The 18,262-nt window shown below is 46.8% G+C and overlaps 1 protein-coding gene across 1 annotated transcript in view; it reads left to right on the top strand.

Moving 5' to 3' along the window:
* TTC5 (tetratricopeptide repeat domain 5) overlaps nucleotides 1-18,262 on the top strand; it is a 196,630-nt gene that overhangs the window by 89,477 nt on the left and 88,891 nt on the right. The window contains exon 5 of the mRNA XM_086931913.1: nucleotides 5,195-5,286. Coding sequence (XP_086788039.1) covers nucleotides 5,195-5,286 — 92 coding nt within the window. The remainder of the gene's footprint in view (nucleotides 1-5,194; nucleotides 5,287-18,262) is intronic.

Here is an 18,262-nt window from a genome sequence, read left to right as displayed (position 1 = left end):
CCCAAAGCTTGCTCCGCCTTGGCCCGGCCATTACACAGATTGACTTTCCTGCTGCCCAATCAGAAAATCCCAATGAAAGGACTGGCCTGAAAATCAAAAAGAAAGTTACTCTTCCTGACAAGAGAGTTGCGAGTTGGTGTCCTTCTGCCATTGCCAGTACCCTCGCTTGTTCGGGGGCCCGGGTATGTTCTGGTGAACGTACTTCTTGCATCTGCATTGCAGCCCTGCATTGGTGTGCATTATTTGCACAGCACTGATGGAAAGCGCTGTGACTCCCCCAAGGACGCAGGTACGCGAGGAGTAAGTGAACAAGGGAATGTGTTCTACAGGGCTGTGTCGCACAGCTCAGCCGTTGCGGGGGTTCCAGCACTTGCCCCCCCCCCCCCTATAGACACGCGAGCTCCAGCTGCTGTGTGCCGCAGAGCGGTGCAGTGTGCAGCGGGTGCAGTGAAGAGCCCCGGTGCGTCTGTGGCTGGGTGAGGCTAAAGACACCCGCGAGGAGCTTGCATAGATCTCAACAGCAACCACTTTGTGGTTGCCGTGTAGTGCTTAACGTCAAAGTGTCAGTCCTTGGTACCGATGGTAAAGATGTGGTTATTTTTGCCAATATAGCGCTTAATTCTGGCGATCGAGTGAAGCATTTGCAATGCAATAGGTCTTGCATTATAAAAGTTTGAGCTATTGGCATTGCTAAAAAATGCAACACCAATAGCTCAAACCTTAATAATGGGAGACCTATTGCATTGCAAATGCTTGTTTAAAATGTTTATAGTAAATGTCTTCTCTTCATTGTTCCATCCTGCAGCTTCTAAGCACTTTATCACTTATTTATTACAGCAGAAAAACTAATTGGGAAAGATAAGGTGGTAAAACTGAACTTAATACACATCTCACAATATTGCCTATAACCAGCAGTGCTACAGAAACACCATCTTCTTTTAGAAGAATTATGCTGCTATGTTACAGCAATTCATTTAATTTTTCCAAGCATTCACACTTACCACTGTCGAACATCTGCAGAGTCTGCCTTTCACATCCATTTTACATCATCATCAAGCAAAAGGACATGGATTTTCACCACGACTGTGTAAAGGACCGTCAGAATTCTAGCTCTCTCAGATGCGGAAATACATAGGTAATTGACTGTTGTACATATATAATAAAATAAATAGCTGAAATGTGTTATGAAATAACATCAACGTTGGGTAGATGCAACCACAAGACAACTGTGGTAAGACGTGGCAGCCTGTGTCTGCTGTATTTAAGTGCTACTGAATGGTACCTTTACAAACCATTTCTATAGGTGGCACATTAGGATCAATTCCATCTTAACACTGCAGTCCTCTATTGAGTAACCATGGAAGTTTAAAGGAAGATTTATGTCAATTTGACTGGTGGCTGCTAAACAGTTGGGGGGTGCCATAAAGAAATACATCAAGATATTTCACTAAATACTACACTTACCTACATAGGGATGATATCCAGATACAACACAATATTAAACAGGAAAAGCTTTTGTCTGCACTCAGTACTTCACTGTAGAAATATGACAAGTTCAAAGTACAAAATCACAGTAAAGTCCCAGCCTAAGCATTTAGGACACATAACCTGAAATTAATTTGAAGAGATTATTGCTGCATTAATCATCATTTTGAAAAATTATCAGCGCAGCAGTGTGCCTTCCATTTGCGGTTGAAAGTTCAAGAAAATGTGGACTTTGGCGACATCCACCTCCAGTGCATTGGCAGGCAGCAGCACGTGCAGTACTTATCAGTGCAGGCAGCTCCCACTGTTGATATATTAACCCCTGCTACTTCCCTGTTCCTGGGAGATTCTCCGAATAACTCCAACATTTATGGCAAGGACCAATATCAAAATTCAACTGTGAATAAGGCACACATTTTTCTCTTTATAAAGTAATTGAGAAATCGTTAGATCCTGTACTGTGGCATATATCATCAACCTTTAACAACGTTTCAGTCCAGTTGCCAAATGCATTGAAAGAAAACTGAAAACGTGCTGAATGCAAACCTAAGCGCCCTGCAGCTCAAGTTCAAGAAAGTTCAAGAAATACTTTATTCGGTTCAATTCACAAAAACCATAAAAGTACACAAAAACCATAAAAGTACCTGCAGCTAATAACGCTGCACACGAGAACAGAGCTACATGATTTGGCAACATTCGGTGCCAACGCGGATGTTCCAGCTTCTGTTTATTTTTTAGATGTGACCGAGGTGATAATCTCGCACGGGTCACATGCAACATCATAGACATTCGATGCATGAAAGAAAAACTCGGATTTGCACGGTGGCTACTAAGCTATGACATAAACGTAGTTTAGGGTACAGGATTTTAATAGCCATTTTACACAAACATGAAGTTGGGAATTAAGCTCCATCTGTGAGTGCATTCTTGGACTGTTTCATATCGGAAAACGCCCTTATGGAAATAATAGAAATATGGTGCTGCCTTATGTCAAGTTAGCACTTTCTTCACTAGCAGAACTGCTCACAGTCATTTACCGGGAGATGTTGTGGCAGGGTCTGCCGACAGGTACCTATGAGTGGATTTACAGCCGGTGTTATCTACAGTGTCTTCTCTGTTACTGAGAGGACAGCGGGCAGAGGGGTTTGTATTCGCAGGCCATGAGCTAATGTATCAAGCAAATTTCTCGCTCAGTACTGCAGTACGGACTCCCGTTTAACAGTTTTACAGAGTCCCTGTACTTGCTTTACAGAAGTACAGGGGAATTCAACGTGCCACTATATGAATACTTGATGAGTTTGTTTTTTTGCCCACCGAGTAGCCTCGTGCTGTGGTGCACTCACAAGGCTGTGAAACTGTCATTGCTCCTCAGCTCCTCGCTGGCATTGCAGGTCCAGAAAAACACGGACTGCGAGTCTGCGCAGTGCGTCTTCAAAATGTTCGATTTCTCGGCCTCCCGCCTGCCTGCAGCCTTTACCCCACTCTTTCCCAACTCGTCACAGTGTGGAACAACCCCCTGTGACGAGTTGAGAAAGGGTGTGGTGACCATCCTCTCCTGGCTATAACGCCCAGGGCTGATTTTACCCCAGTGCCGTCAGGGGGTAGAGACTGGACCTTTAGGCTATGTTTCTGCCTAGCTAATGACCTCACAAGCCTCAGGGCTGTGAGCTCATCAGCCCGGCTCTAACCCCACCCACAGTTAGCAGGTTTTAGAAACAGCATGAATCGGCATCGCTCAAAAGCAAACCGCTCCGGCCCCAAGAAAGATGTGTGTGTGCATTGTGCACATTTTTTAAAAACAGATTGAAGTGTTTCTTTTTTAACTTTAGCAATGCCCGACCTTATGGGGTGAAAGTAAAGGGGGCGGAGCACCGACGCCCTGGCTCAAAAACCGCCCCTGCATTCCTCTCTATTCCATTCCACTATACACCACTGCACTTGAAGCTATTCCACACTAACCCCACTCTATGCCACTCTACGGTACACCACTCCATTCTTTGCCTTTCGCCATTCCATTCTACACCTCTCGATTCAACCCCACTTGACTCAACCCTACTCTGTGCCACTTCACCCAACCACACTCCACTCTGTCAATACACTTTACACAGCTACCTTCTACGCCACTTCACTATGCTAATCAACTCTACACCACTCAAGACTATGCCTCTTCACTCTATACCACTACATTCTTTCCAACTTGACTTTATGCCAATCCACTGTTTGCTACTCCGCTGTACTCAACTCCATTTCACGTCACTCCACTTTACATCCCTTCACTGTATTCCACGCCACTCTTTGCTATTCCACTCTACCACACTCCAATCTATGCTATTACACTCATTGCCACTCTGCACTGTTGCACTATACGCCACTCCACGCAACTTCACTCTATGCCACTCTGCTGTATGGCACTCCACTGTATGCCACTCCATATGGCATACCACTCCACGCCACTCTACCCCACTCTATGCCACATAGCTGTATGCTAGTCCAGTCTGCGCCACTCCAGTTTACACCACTCAAGTCTACCCCTCTTCACTGTACACCACTCTATGCCACTCCATCCTATGCCACTGCAATCTACACAATTCCACTCTACACAAATCCGCTATGCGCCACTCCACTCTTCACCACTCTACGGCACTTCAGTCAAACCCGCTCCACTCTACCCCATTCTACGCCTCTTCGCTATATACCAGTCCAGTCTGCGCAACCCCAGTCTGCGCAACCCCAGTCTGCGCAACCCCAGTCTGCGCAACTCCAGTCTGCGCCACTCCAGTATACATCACTCCAGTCTACCCCTTTCCACCACTCTGCGCCCCTCTATGCCACACCACTGTGCACTATTACACTGTATGCCACTCACACCATTCCACTGTAAGTTAATCCACTATATGCCACTCCACGCCTCTTCACCATGCTACTCTACTCCACGCCACTCCATTCCACTGTATGCCACGCTTCTCCATGCCAATCTGGGCCACTCCAGTCTTCACCACTCTACTCTGCACCACTCCAGTCTTTGCCATTGCACTCTACACTATTCCAAGCCACCCACTCTACACCACTCTGTGCCACTCCACCATTCTACTGTACACCACTCTACTTTTCGCTATTCCACTCTACTCCACGCCACTCTATGCTATCCCACATCGACGCCACTCTACTGTTAGCTTTTCCACTAAATGTCACTAGACTCTGTGGCACACCAATCTACGCCTCTCCACTCTACACCACTCCACTCCACTACATTCCATTCTAAGCTACTGTACTCTACATCCCGTCACTGTGTGTCACTCACTCTACTCTTCGCTATTCCACTCTACCCCATTCTATTCTATTACACTCTACGTCACTGCACTCTTCCCCCTCCACTCTGCGTCTCACCACTCTACACCTCTCCACTCTACGCCTCTTCAATCTATGCCACTCTTCCACTGTACTCCACTCTACACCACTTCTCTCTGTTAGCACTTAGCACTATGAAGACTGGCAAACTCCTGAACATTTCCCAGAGGAATGAAGCGCAAGTAGTTGCAGGCTGAATCCATCTAAACCAAGCTGGACAAGGAGGATTCAAATCCCTGTCCTAATTGGTTAATCTGTTGCAGGTCCTAGTAGCCTAGACAAAATAATTATCATTTTACAGTCAGAGCAACTAATCCTTAATTGCCTCATGCAGCTCTGCTTGCTCTTTTTTCACTCATAGATATATTGGGCAACGCCTACCTCTCTCTCTTCTTCAGATCGGGGCAACCAACCAAGATCTCCCAGCAAGCACTGAACTCCTATGCCAGGGCGGTATGTAGCTCTCTTTATTCCATTTATTTTATGTGACTAATGCTTTTCTTAAACAGTACAGATAAAAAGGCAAAAGTGGGTTAGAGTGTGACTTGAAAACAGAAAGAGATCTGTAATAGAAACCATGAACACATTTGTTTATAGGCACTGTTAAGCAGTGTTGCTCATTGGTTATAGTTTTATCAACTTTGAAAAAATGAAGGGCTGACTTGATTAGAGTTCCTTAAACATCAATGTAATGAAAACCAAAGCTGTGTATTTAATAGGAAAATTGCGGTTCCATACTAGGCAGTAGTATTTTTGTGGATCAGTGTTAGACCTGTCAACATTAGGGTGGTCTTACCCCCAAATCTTCACCTGCTTGCCTCCAATTTTGCTTAATTCGTTTTTGTTGGCCTTTGTAATCTGTGCACTTTACCACTGCTAACCAGTATTAAAGTGCTTGTGCTCCCTCCCCTAAAAATGGTTTGATTGGCATACACCTAATTGGAATATATAATTTACTAGTGAGTCGCTTGTTGAGTGGTACACCATATAAACAGGGCAAGTAAATTAAATGTTACTTTTGGACCGGCAGCACTTGTTGAGTAGTCCTCTAAAACTTGTCTCAAGCCTGCCATTACAACCCAAATACAGTGTCACACTGCCATGTTGGCTTGCATTTAAAACCCCTTGCTAAGCCTTAAACTCCCATTTTATTACATATAAGTCGCCCCTGAAGTAGGGCCTAGGTAGCCCATAGGTCAGCGTGCTGTGTAAGTAAAGTGCAGGACTTGTACTTTTAAGTTTTAAATGTCCTGGTAGTCAAACACTCCCAAATTCGTTTTTCACTACTGTGCGGGTTACCCCTCTCATATGATAACACTGGGGATTTTTTAATTAGATTTATTAAGCTGTAATTCCTAATTGCGAGGAGGTGAATCTGTCGTGTTTGGTATCTATGGATTTGTAATGATAAATCCTCTTTAATGGCAAAGTCGAATTTATCAATAGAATCTTGAAAAGGCCTCTTTTAGAAAGTTGGTATTTTTCTGCTATTAGCACTGTGTGCCTGCAGCCTCTCTCTGATACACGTCTGGGAGGGTGACAGCTGGACTTTGTTTATTCCACCTAGACAGCAAAACACAATGGGAGTTTAGGCGTGACTTGATAGACTATCCTATGAGGATGGGAGGGTGGAGCTGGGCACAGTCTCACACTTCTACCTTAATTGGCTTTTCCTGTCCCCACACAAAGGGCTGAATTCCTCCTTTAGTGAGCCTCAAACCAGGGCAGGAACAGAGAACCTCTGTGCACTTCAAAGACCTTTCTTCAAAGTCTCCCCCACTGCAAAGCCACCACTGGGTATTCAAAATGGACCTCAGACCCTACCACTTCAGTACACTCTAGACCTGTGGATACTCTGCCAGGAAAAAAAGGACTGCTGTGCTGCTGAAGGACTGCCATTGCTGGACCGCTGCTCTGGAAGAACTGCTCTCTTGCTGTGCTTACCTGCTGCCTGCCTGGTCTGGAAGAGAAGGACTTGACCTGCATCAATTGACCTCTAAAACCCAGTGTGACTCCAAGGGCTAGTTTTGATCTGAAGTCTAAGAGAAATAAAAGACTTCGAGCTAGCCTTCTTCTGCACCTGGACTCTGCCATCTGTGAGTCTGCCCTGCCAAATAGTGCCACCCGTGTCCTGAACTCTTAGAAGTGGATCTAAGGTGCTGCTTCAGCCAAACCAACACATCCTCTTTAGCTTCCTCTGTGTGCTGCTTTTTTAATAAATGAATACACTGATAAGACTTTGTGTATTAGCTCTCTGTAGTAACAAAGTCCACACAAGTTGATGTAGTTCAGGATGATTTATTGAAGTAGGTTAAGGAATATGTAGATGAGCCACATCAGGAGCAGCCAGCATGCTGCTCAGCCCAATCTCAACTCTGGCTTTTCTTCACAGATTCCCAACATTCCATAACACATCATCACTGTAACATTCCACTGGCTGAGCATGTGGTGGAAAATTGCATACAAAAACATGGACAGGAAACTAGGATACTACATATCCCCTTTCTTATATAACAAAAACAAATAAGATGGAAATCGAAAAGGGAGAACCTTAACCTATTCCATGCTAACCGTCGGCCGATGGCCGACAGGCGCACTCCCTCCCTGGTGCTGCGAACAGCCAATGGCCGTCGCAGCCCGCCCACCTTTAAAAACGCCTGCACCGCGGCGGAATTCCCTCCGTGTTAAAAGAGATGAAAAGAGAGAACCATGAATGAGGAAAGAAAAAGAGAAATAAAGAAACAGCAAAATCGAAGCAAAGAAATTAATTGCAAGGAAGGAACAGAAAGATAGGAGGGAGTAGGAGGAAACGGCCATTAGAAAAAACAGTTAAATATAACCCATCCTCTTATCTAAATATAACAGAAAAGAAAAGAAAGATACAGTGAAATAAGACAACGAGAAAAAGAAAAGACTTAAAAGCACCAATCACTACCCCCAAAACACACCTACTGGCCAGGCAGACATGCGAGGAAGCAAAGCATAGCACAACACAACAAAACACTGGAATACATCCAGACACACACAAAGTGGTGAAGGAAGAGTAACCAGAAGAGGAAGGAAGAACCCAAAAAACGCACTACGAAAAGAGAAAGACCGAGGACAAAGAAAGACTGACAACAAGAATAAAGTCCAGAATCCACAGATGACAAGAAGAAAAGACATCACGAGGAAACTGAACACGAGAAAGAAAGATGGAAGAAGAGAGGAAAATACAATAAGATCCCTCATCCCAACCCCATTGCAATATTGACAAAGTAATTAAATATGAACATAACATTACGTTGCAAAAGTGACAATATGGGACTAAAACCCATGAAACACACCCTATGTAAGTGTAAAGACGTATCCAACGCATGTGAGAATGGGAGGAGTAAAACCCACAACCAACCCCTACCATAAGGAAAAGGGGTCCTAAACTATTTCATATGGGACTAAACCCATGAAATGATAGCCCTTGTAAAAACAACCTAATGTAGAAATCACTGTGTAGTGTAGTAATGGGAGTAAAGCCCATACAGCCCAAGTAAGAGAACATGGGTGCAGTGTAGTAATGGGACTTAAACCCATGCAACCCAAGTAATAGAACTATGGAGCAGAAAACACTGGCCTACCCTAAGATGAAAGGGAGGATAGATAATATTAACTAATGTTCATGGGTCTGAACCTAAAACCTGTCCCTAAAAGAGGAATGGTTAACTAATGCATGGATTAACACCTATGCACAGATACCCTGAAAGAGGGTAGGAACCGTAAGTAGCCCCAGAAGGCAAGAATATTGAGAGCAAATGAGACTAAAACCCATTGCCATCCCTATGTAGGGAAAAATAACATGTAGAATGCATGCATGTAAAATGAAATAATGAACTCTTGACGGTGTGTACCTAGAGTCCATATGCGTACGTACAAAACCCATCATACAATCTTATGAAGGATAAAAGTGGAGAAAAACAGTAACTTTATGAAATGTACTACAAGCCATGGTAAAACACAACCACTATAAAACAGGCTTAAAATACAATTGACATTAACATTTCATATGCAGACAGTTACAACTATGTGTGTACGTGTTCACCCAAAAAAAACACTGTTCATCCAACAGTGCTTGACACCAGCAAAACGAACGATGTAGAAAATACATGCAGAACTGTTGGTTCAAAAGATGTGCCATGTCCTTGTAATACTCAGTGACTGCTGGCATATATAATACTACCAGCCAACCAAGAAGAGAGGAACAGTACAACAGGCAACGTTTTTAAACTTTTAGTATGCTTGTAAATGCGGTCAAAAAGAAAACACATGAAACGGAGAACCCATGTGCATTGCTAGCTGTCAAAAGTGTCACACGCCAAGGAAATTGTGTATGCCATTATTGATGTGTGTGTCAATGCATCAAAAGGACACATGGGTGAGACACTAGAGTTCTTCAGTGTACCTGTACACAACATGAAATACAAAAAAAAACTGTGTAAAAGAAAAAGAATACTTCGGCATACCTTTCCAAAACATGGTATGCGGCATCGCAGACAGCAAACACATGTGTACAAACAGCGAAGACCGTACCTGTAGATACTTGATGATCGTCAAAATCATCAAACACACCAGACAAACAAAGGAGAAGATCCGCAGGTGATCTTGACACAGCGACGTTCCCAGATTCCATCACGTTTCAAACAAACTTTAAGGGGAACACCGTGGTTGGCCAATATTTGAAAAGAAGAATGTTTCGTGGCTCAAGTCCTTGGTAGTTGTTTCCAAACACAAAATGGTGGTACGTTATGTTCATTGTGCCGGATGGATCCAGGTGCGCTCAAGCAGCAAAACGTTGCCACGCAGCACTAACGCCGAGAGAGACTCTAGACGGTAGAACTTTCAGGGACACAGCGCGGCCTCAACAGATGCAGGTAAGATCGCGCAACAAGAACAATCCATACCATGAAAGTTTTCTTAGCATAAAAGGTCACAGGTAAACCGTATAGCCATACAACATTGTACATTAAAACGTTCTTTATGCATAACCTTTAAATACCAACATTTTAAACTTCGCCACAAACCTTGCATCAGCAATTTCCCCAATGAACAGAACAATGCCCTGGTTTATTTCCTCCTCCCATTTTCTCGTCCCCCCCCCCCCACTTCCCCCCCCTAACCCATAGGAAAGGATGAGCCCGCTCCTGACCATCCCATCCCCCAAAAAAGCGCCCTAAAAAGAACAAAAACATACAATGGCACTGTCACCTGTCCAGTAGTGACAAAAACAAAGTAATATACAACAAATTGACTCATAATTACCAGAGGGAAGGGAGAGTGGGACACGAAAAACAAAGCGACGCGCGAGCCCTCACAGTGCCCGCTCTCCTCAGCCTGACACACGCCGCGCTGATTGCCCCCCGCCCGCCAGCCCAACCTGCCCACAATACCTTGCGCGTGGATTGTTCCAATCGCGCAAACAATCCCAGGGGGACACCGGTTGACACCGGAATCTCCCTGGGCCCCATCGCGTAACAAGAACAATCCATACCATGAAAGTTTTCTTAGCATAAAAGGTCACTTTATTTAAGACAGGTAAACAGTATAGCCATACAACATTGTACATTAAAACGTTCTTTATGCATAACCTTTAAATACCAACATTTTAAACTTCCCCACAAACCTTGCATCAGCAATTTCCCCAATGAACAGAACAATGCCCTGGTTTATTTCCTCCTTCCATTTTCTCGTCCCCCCCCCCCCCCCAACCCATAGGGAAGGATGAGCCCGCTCCTGACCATCCCATCCCCCAAAGAAGCGCCACCCAGGAAAACCAACGAGTTTTCCTGGTCCCCAACCCCCTTCCCCTTAAAACGGCAAAAGGAACATTGGAATTAAATCTCACGTTTAGCAGCGCACCAAAGATTGTCACCCCAGAAACCAGACAAAAATTCCCGCAGCTCCAACAAGTAATAGGCTTGACCCAAGTCAGAAAGATGAACCCCATCCTGACGAAACAGATCCATATCCTTACCTGTGATGTATGCATGGCACAAAACATTGATACCCATGGTATTTCAATAGCACTTCATTGCCCTGTTTAATTTCCTACGAGACTTTTCTATTGCAGCCTGATTTCGCGCACCCACCCAATGGTGCCGATAGATAAACTCCGTCCACACCACAGTAGTGCCTGCCCAATTTTCTTTGAGAACTGCCAAATCAAGTTGCATTTGTTTCAAGATGGATAAATCAGAGAGCTGTACTAAGTCATTTTTACCTAAATGAATAATAAGGAGATTTGAAAGACCTCTGACTGAAGATAACTTTGATAACAAAGGAAACAATTGGGACCATTTAATCCCACCTTGACCGTTCCATACAAGTTCATGCCTTTTGCTAGGAAGACCGAGCTCTCTGCCATAGATCTGCTTTACCACAAAGAACGCTGCCCATTTGTTAAGAGTGTCCCACCAGCCATGTGGTGTTTTTTCCTCTGGACAAGGAATGGTAAAGTCGACCTAGACAGAAAAATGGAGGTTAGAAAGGACACTTAAAACAGCATCTAAACTACAACCTAACATAATGAGCACAGCACCCCGACTTCCACCTACCAATCCTCTTGATACCCTCCCAACCAAAACCCAAGTTGTAAGCCTCGGTCGCTGCCCCAATACAAAAAGAATGCGTCCCAAAAAGTAAGGGGACCTTCCCAGCTAGTGACAATGTTTTTCGCAATACCGACAAAAACTGAAAACTGGTAATGTTATCACCCGCCCGGTGGATAAAAATAGGCCCATGTCTAAAATCAGACGAGCGAAGCAAAGAGAACCACTCCTCAATTGGACAACACCCTTCAAAACCACTGGCGTGCAAAGAAATCCAAGTCCCTTTACCCATTTGATCAGTCTTGGAACAACGTAACCATATTTTTAAAAAAACCCTCCTGAATCTGAATGGCCCCGGAATGTATCCCTAGTTGCCCTTTGAGCCCTAACAACTCCGAAACCCTAAAAGCACACAAAAAAAAAACAACCAAATCATGCAAAGTCTAAAAGTGAAACCTCCCAAAAATCATAGCAACAAACGGGCAAATGCCCCAATAAGGTAACTAAAAGGTCAAAGGTAATTGGTTCCCGCAAACGCGCCGGGTGATAACGCTCCTTCTTAAAACCTTGTAACATTCGCCTCAAGAGAACATCTATAGCTAAATCCTGCCCCAAAAACAACTGACCATAAAAGGAAACCCCAGCCAACTTCCCTGCAATAGTAGTGTGTGACAAACCTTTAGTAATCAAATGCAATACAAACTGCAAAATAAAAGATCTGGTCCCTGGAACCAACCCCAAACTTTCGTGAGATTCAGCAAAAGATAAATATTCAAACCAGGCTTGATGATAACTGCGTCTGGTGGAAGGCGCAATAGAGTTCTCAACCAGGTCGGTTATTCGGAGTGCCCCAAGACCCAGATGTCTTGCGGAATGGCAGTTTTGCAGAGAGCCGCTCCTGGCACCAACTTCCGGAATTTCTGCCAATTAAAATGAGACAAAGCATCCGCAATTGAGTTATTGATCCCTGGAATATGCCGGGCCCTGAACACAATATTGCACTTCAAACTCTGAAGCATAAAATGCCGTAACAACTGAAGCACCCGCAGGTCTTTTGCTCTTTGTTTATTTATACGGTGAACAACAGCCAAATTGTCTATGTGAAACAACACACTTCTGTAGTAGGGGTTCTCTGTGTATAGTCATAATCTAGTGAATAGTCCCGCCCATGTGCGTGGACCCCGGAGCAATCAAAAATAATCTCTTAAAGTGTCGAAAAAATGCAGAACTGCACAGACACTTCAGAGAGAATTTAAAGACATATAATGCAGCCTATAAACAGGCTACACTGTCCAGTACTTCAACTAGAAATTCCACCAAAAATCCACAAACAGCAAAGCTTGTCCAGATTTCCCTTGCCTTCAGCAAAATCCTTCTGGAATGATAGAGAGGAAGACATGGACAGACAAGCCCCATAGGCTGCCATTATGTGGCTCAGAACAGGATACTGTGCCTTTAAGAGAACTTTCCAGAACTTCACAGTAGCCCAGAATGCCCTGCAGGTCCCTTTTACTTTCAGTTCTTTTTTCCGGCTCCTGCTAGCAGGACCCTGGAGCATTGAGCTCTCCCTTTTTAAGGGTTTTGGTGATTTTTTTCACTGTTTTTTCACAAGTTAAGTGCTTTATTGTACTTTGGTACCTTTCTCCTTGGTTCTTGCACTCTGTTTTTTGTCGAATATGCCTGCTTTATTCAATAAATGCCCGGAGTGCTCCAGGAAGAAGGCCAAATCGGATCCCCATGAGGTGTGTATCCTCTGCCTTCCTTCTTCACATATCCCTGAGGAGTGTGTGATATGTCAAGGCTTCTCTGGCAGGACCCTGAAGGACAGGAAGAAGATCAGACTTCAGGGCCTCGAGGAAAGAAGATTGAAGGAACAAGGTGGGTCTGGAGGGGCTTCTTCTGCCCATGCTGAGGCCTCTGAGGGCTCCCCAGGGGCAGGAAGACCAGCAAACTACCTCATTCTCCGCCTGGGTCTATTGCGCCCACTACGGTGTCGAGAGGGATGACTACGGTCTGCTCCCCGTCGTCGGAAACTAAACGGCGTCGACGCTCGGCGTCGAGGGATGTGACTAGACCATCGAAGTCCCCGGTGGCTGTTTCTACGTCGTACTCGTCGACGTCGGCATCGAGCTTTCGACGTCGACGTGCCCGGCGTCGGCGCTCGCCGTCGAGGCGACACCGCCGTTCGCCGTCGGCAAAGAGGAGGCGTTCGGCGTCGAGGGAGTCCTCGTCGTCAAGGTCACCGTCGAGGCACAGATCGCCGTCGAGGCACGGGTCGCCGTCGAAGCCCAGAACGCCGTCGAGGCATGGCAGATCGCCGTCGAGGCATGGAAGATCGCCGTCGAGGCATAGAAGATCGCCGTCGAGGCGCAGACGGTCGCCGTCTAGGCATCGTCGTCGTTCGCCGTCGAGGCGCCGACGATCGCCGTCGAGGCGCAGAAGGTCGCCGTCAAGGCGTAGAAGATCGCCATCGAGGCGAAAGCGTTCGTTGCCGAAGAAGAGGCGCTCGACGTCAGGAGGCCGGCGCTCGCCGTCTGGTTGCCGTTCCTCGACGTCAAAAAGAGGCGGACAGAGGCCTGACACTGTGGGAAGTTCTCCTACGTCCCAGGCTGGTAAAAGTGTATACTCAGTCGGGGAAGGTGACTCCACCTCCTCCGTTACCGAGGGCCCCCCCCCCGAGGAACCCTACTCCTCCTCCGTTGCCTCCTCCGCATCCTGGACCAGGGTTGCCAGTGAAGCCGCCTCCAGTTCCACCAAGGTCGACTTCGCTGCCTATTCTTCCTACACCCCCCAAGGGTACGCCTAAACCTAAGGCTCGGTCCAAGCCCAGGTCACCCGCTCCGGTAGACCCGGTTGACCGCCCTCGGCCGAGGAGGTCACGTTCATGCTCAGGACGGAGAGGGAGATCAAGGAGTCGTCATAGATCCTCCACCAGATCAAGGCGTCGCCATAGGAGGCGGGGGTCGAGGTCCCGCATGGACTCTTCCAGGACCCGTTCCTACTCCCCGACCTTATTGGACTCTCCAGAGACCAGGGTTTCTCCAGTGGATGACATTGCCACTTTCCAGGAGGTCCTCCTGAGTGGGGCTGCGAAGTTGGGTATCGCTGTGACGGCTCCTACACCCTTAACGTCAGTGATATTCGAGACGCTCCACAAGAGGCATCTGTCTCGCCTTTTGCTTCCGCTAATACCTGGATTGAAGGAACCCGCAGAGGAGCTGTTCCTCACACCGGCGGTGGTTAAGGCCGCTCCCTCCCGACTGCCTAAAAAATACAGGGCCCCGGATTCTGACCCTGCCTTTCTGAGAATGGATCCAATACCTGATTCGGTGATAGTGACGGCGGCCAGGAAGCTACACTCTACCTCCCCGTCCTCCACCGTGCCTCCAGATAAAGAGAGTCGATGGATTGACTCAGCTGGAAGGAAGGCGTGTGGTACCGCATCCACAGCCATGAAGGCGTCCAGTGATACAGCTCTGCTGGGACGTTATGACCGGGCTCTGTGGGACTCCCTTCAACAGTTCGTGGAACTGCTACTGAGAGACAAGAGGGAGGACTTCCAGGAGATCCTCAAGGAAGGAATGCTTGTGTCCAATCAGGTCATCAGCGCAGCTGCGGATGTCTCCTTGTTGGCTGCTCATGGTTACTGCCATGGAATCAATCAACGACGACATGCCTGGCTCCGGCTCACGTCACTCAAGCCGGAGGCCCAGCAGCGGGTAGCCAACCTGCCTTTTTCCGGAGATACTTTGTTCGGTAAACACGCAGATGATGAGATGGCCCGCATGAAGGCGGAGACCCTTACAGCTGTGGGCTTGGAGAAGCCCAAAGAGAAGAAATCCTTCAGGCCTTTCCAGGGGTCTTCGGGACAGCAGCAGCAACAACAGCAGCAGTTCCGGAGACTCTTCCAGAAACGACAGAAGGGTAGAGGGGGACAGCAGTCCTCTACCGCGAACAAGGGCCCAGCCGGGTCTCGACCCTGAGCGGTAACTTCCCCTTCATCCGTTACCCGCTCCGGTGGGGGGAAGCGTTCAATTTTTTTCTGGCAGAGTGGAGAAAAATTACTCAGGACAAGTGGGTGCTGAATATTGTTTGCAATGGATGCAGTCTTCGGTTCATCAGCCCTCCTCCAGCGATCCCTCCGGTCAGCTCGCAGTATCAACTGCGTGAGCTCCAGGCGGAGGCCGATATCCTGTTAAGGAAAAGGGCGATAGAAGACGTACCTCTGTCTCAAAGAGGAAGAGGTCTTTACTCCCGGTTCTTCCTGGTTCGCAAGGAGGACAAGAACGAGTTCAGGCCCATTCTGGACTTACACATTACACTAAAGGGGGGTTGAACCCATGCAGTCACGGGGACCTGGGGGCTAAATGGTACATGTGGGTAATGGGTCCCCGTAAGAAAAGGGTGTGTTGTACTAACTACACACACTAGCACTAAACAGCACTCAAAGACAAAATTCACAATTTAAAGAAATTTCACTGGTATTGCAATTTATTAACAACACTGAGCACCTGTAATGGTGAGATTCACTTCATGGTATTTGATATTAAATAAGAACTTTGTACTTGAAATGTTTGATCCTATATTGATTGTGGTATCAACATTGTGTGTCTTTTTTGATTAAATGTGCCTATTTCTTTGAACTTTACACCTTTATTGCACCCCCCATTCTGGACTTGCGGCAGGCAAACAAGTGGATTCGCAGAGAAAAGTTTGCATGCTGTTGTTGCATCAGATTTTTCCTCAGTCGCAACAGGGGGACTGGCTTTGTGCCATAGACCTACAGGATGCGTACTTCCACGTGCCCATCGCGTACAAACACAGGAAGTTTCTGCGATTTCAAGTCGGCACCAACCATTATCAGTACACAGTGCTGCCATTCGGGCTGAAATCTGCGCCCAGAACATTCCAGAAGACGTGCGTTCTCTTGAACAAGTTGGGGTTGCACATCAACATGTCCAAGTCTGTCCCGATCCCGGTCCAGTGTATTCAGTACTTGGGAGCCACCATCAATACGCTGTCAGCAAGCGTGTCTCCTTCGGAGGAGCGACGGCGATCGATCCTTCGGAAGGCTCAGGCTCTTATGACCGCTCCATCTACAACAGTGAGGGCGGTGTCTTCTCTACTGGGGTCGATGGCCTCTTGTATCTTCCTCACTCCTCATGCACGACTACACATGAGACCTCTGCAGAAGTGCTTGGAGGACCAATGGGACCAGAGGAAAGGATCTTGGGACGAAAAAATACGACTGTCTCTGCATGCTCTTCAGTCTCTGAAGTGGTGGTGTTCAGCGCATACGATCTGGCACTGGCTTCTGGCTAGAGGATTGACGATAACGGCTACCCATCTACCAGGTGTGCAGAATGTTCAGGCAGACGCACTGAGCAGACGGATTCAGGAAAACCACAAATGGGTCATAAACGACGACGTACTAGGAGAAGTCTTCGAAAGGTGGGGGACTCCAGACGTAGATCTGTTCGCCACCGCCGAAAACAGCAAATGCCGAGACTTCGCCTCCAGGTACTACCAGCAAGGGACGCTGGGGAATGCACTCTGGTTCAACTGGTCGAACAGCTTTGTTTACGCTTTTCCGCCCATTCCCCTGATTCCAGCGGTGCTCATCAAGCTGTCCCGGTCCAAGGCACAGATGATCCTGATTGCCCCGGAATGGCCCAGGCAGTGGTGGTTCACAGATCTTCTACACCGGTCTCTCCTTCCGCACATACGGCTGCGGTGCAGTCCGGACCTTCTCATGAAGTTCGGGGGACAGATGTTGCACCCCAGCCTCTCGTCCTTGAGTTTGGCGGCATGGCTCCTGAGATAGTGCAATATGGCCATTTGAATCTGCCCGAAGATTGCATGGACATACTGAAGGAGTCTAAGCGACCTTCCACCCGAACATCTTATGCTTACAAGTGGAAGAGGTTTTGTATCTGGTGTGTGTCCAAGAACTTTGACCCTACGACGTGCAAGGAAGATGTCATCCTTCCTTATCTTCTACATTTGGCACGGTCTGGCCTTAATGTTCATTCCATTAAGGTTCATCTCGATGCATTGACTGCCTACAGGAAAAGCCCTTCACAGACTTCCTTCTTCCAGATCCCTGTGATCAAAGATTTTTTGGAAGGCTTGAAGAAAGTGTTCCCTCCTGTCAGGCTTCCTTCGCCTTCATGGGAATTGAATGTGGTGCTGTCAAGATTGATGAAGGAGCCTTTTGAACCCATTCATAAGGCTTCTTTGCACCACCGTCTCATGGAAGGCGGAGTTCTCGTGGCCATTACATCGGCCCGCAGGGTGAGTGAAATTCAGGCGTTGTGTTGCCAAGAACCTTATACTGTATTTCATGCTGCTAAGGTTGTTATGTGTACTCACCCTAAATTTCTTCCCAAGGTTATTTCTGATTTTCATGTCAACCAGACTATAACTTTGCCTACATTTTTTCAGAACCCTTAATCTCCAGCAGAAAGGGCTCTACATTCCCTGGATGTTAGGAGGGTGTTGAAATTTTATCTGGATAAGACCAAAGGTATTCGTTGGTCAGACCAATTGTTTATCAATTATGGATCGGTCAGGACGGGTCTTGCGACCTCTAAGCAGTCCATCTCCAGGTGGATTGTGTCCTGCATACAACTGTGTTACCAGAAAGCTAATAAGACCTTAGGAGGTAAGCCTAAGGCTCATTCCACCAGGGGCAAAGCTGCCACGACGGCCTTGCTCCGTAATGTGCCGATTGCAGAAATTTGCAAGGCCGCCACTTGGAAGTCGGTTCATACCTTTGCTAAGCATTACTGTCTGGACACTGATGCCAGGGCAGATGCTCAGGTTGGACAGGCTTCGCTGCGGAATTTGTT

The sequence above is a fragment of the Lissotriton vulgaris genome, chromosome 7 (genome assembly GCF_964263255.1).
Source record: "Lissotriton vulgaris chromosome 7, aLisVul1.2, whole genome shotgun sequence".
NCBI lineage: Eukaryota > Metazoa > Chordata > Amphibia > Caudata > Salamandridae > Lissotriton > Lissotriton vulgaris.
Note: the sequence above shows the minus strand (reverse complement) of the source record. Positions and strands in the feature narration are given on the sequence as shown.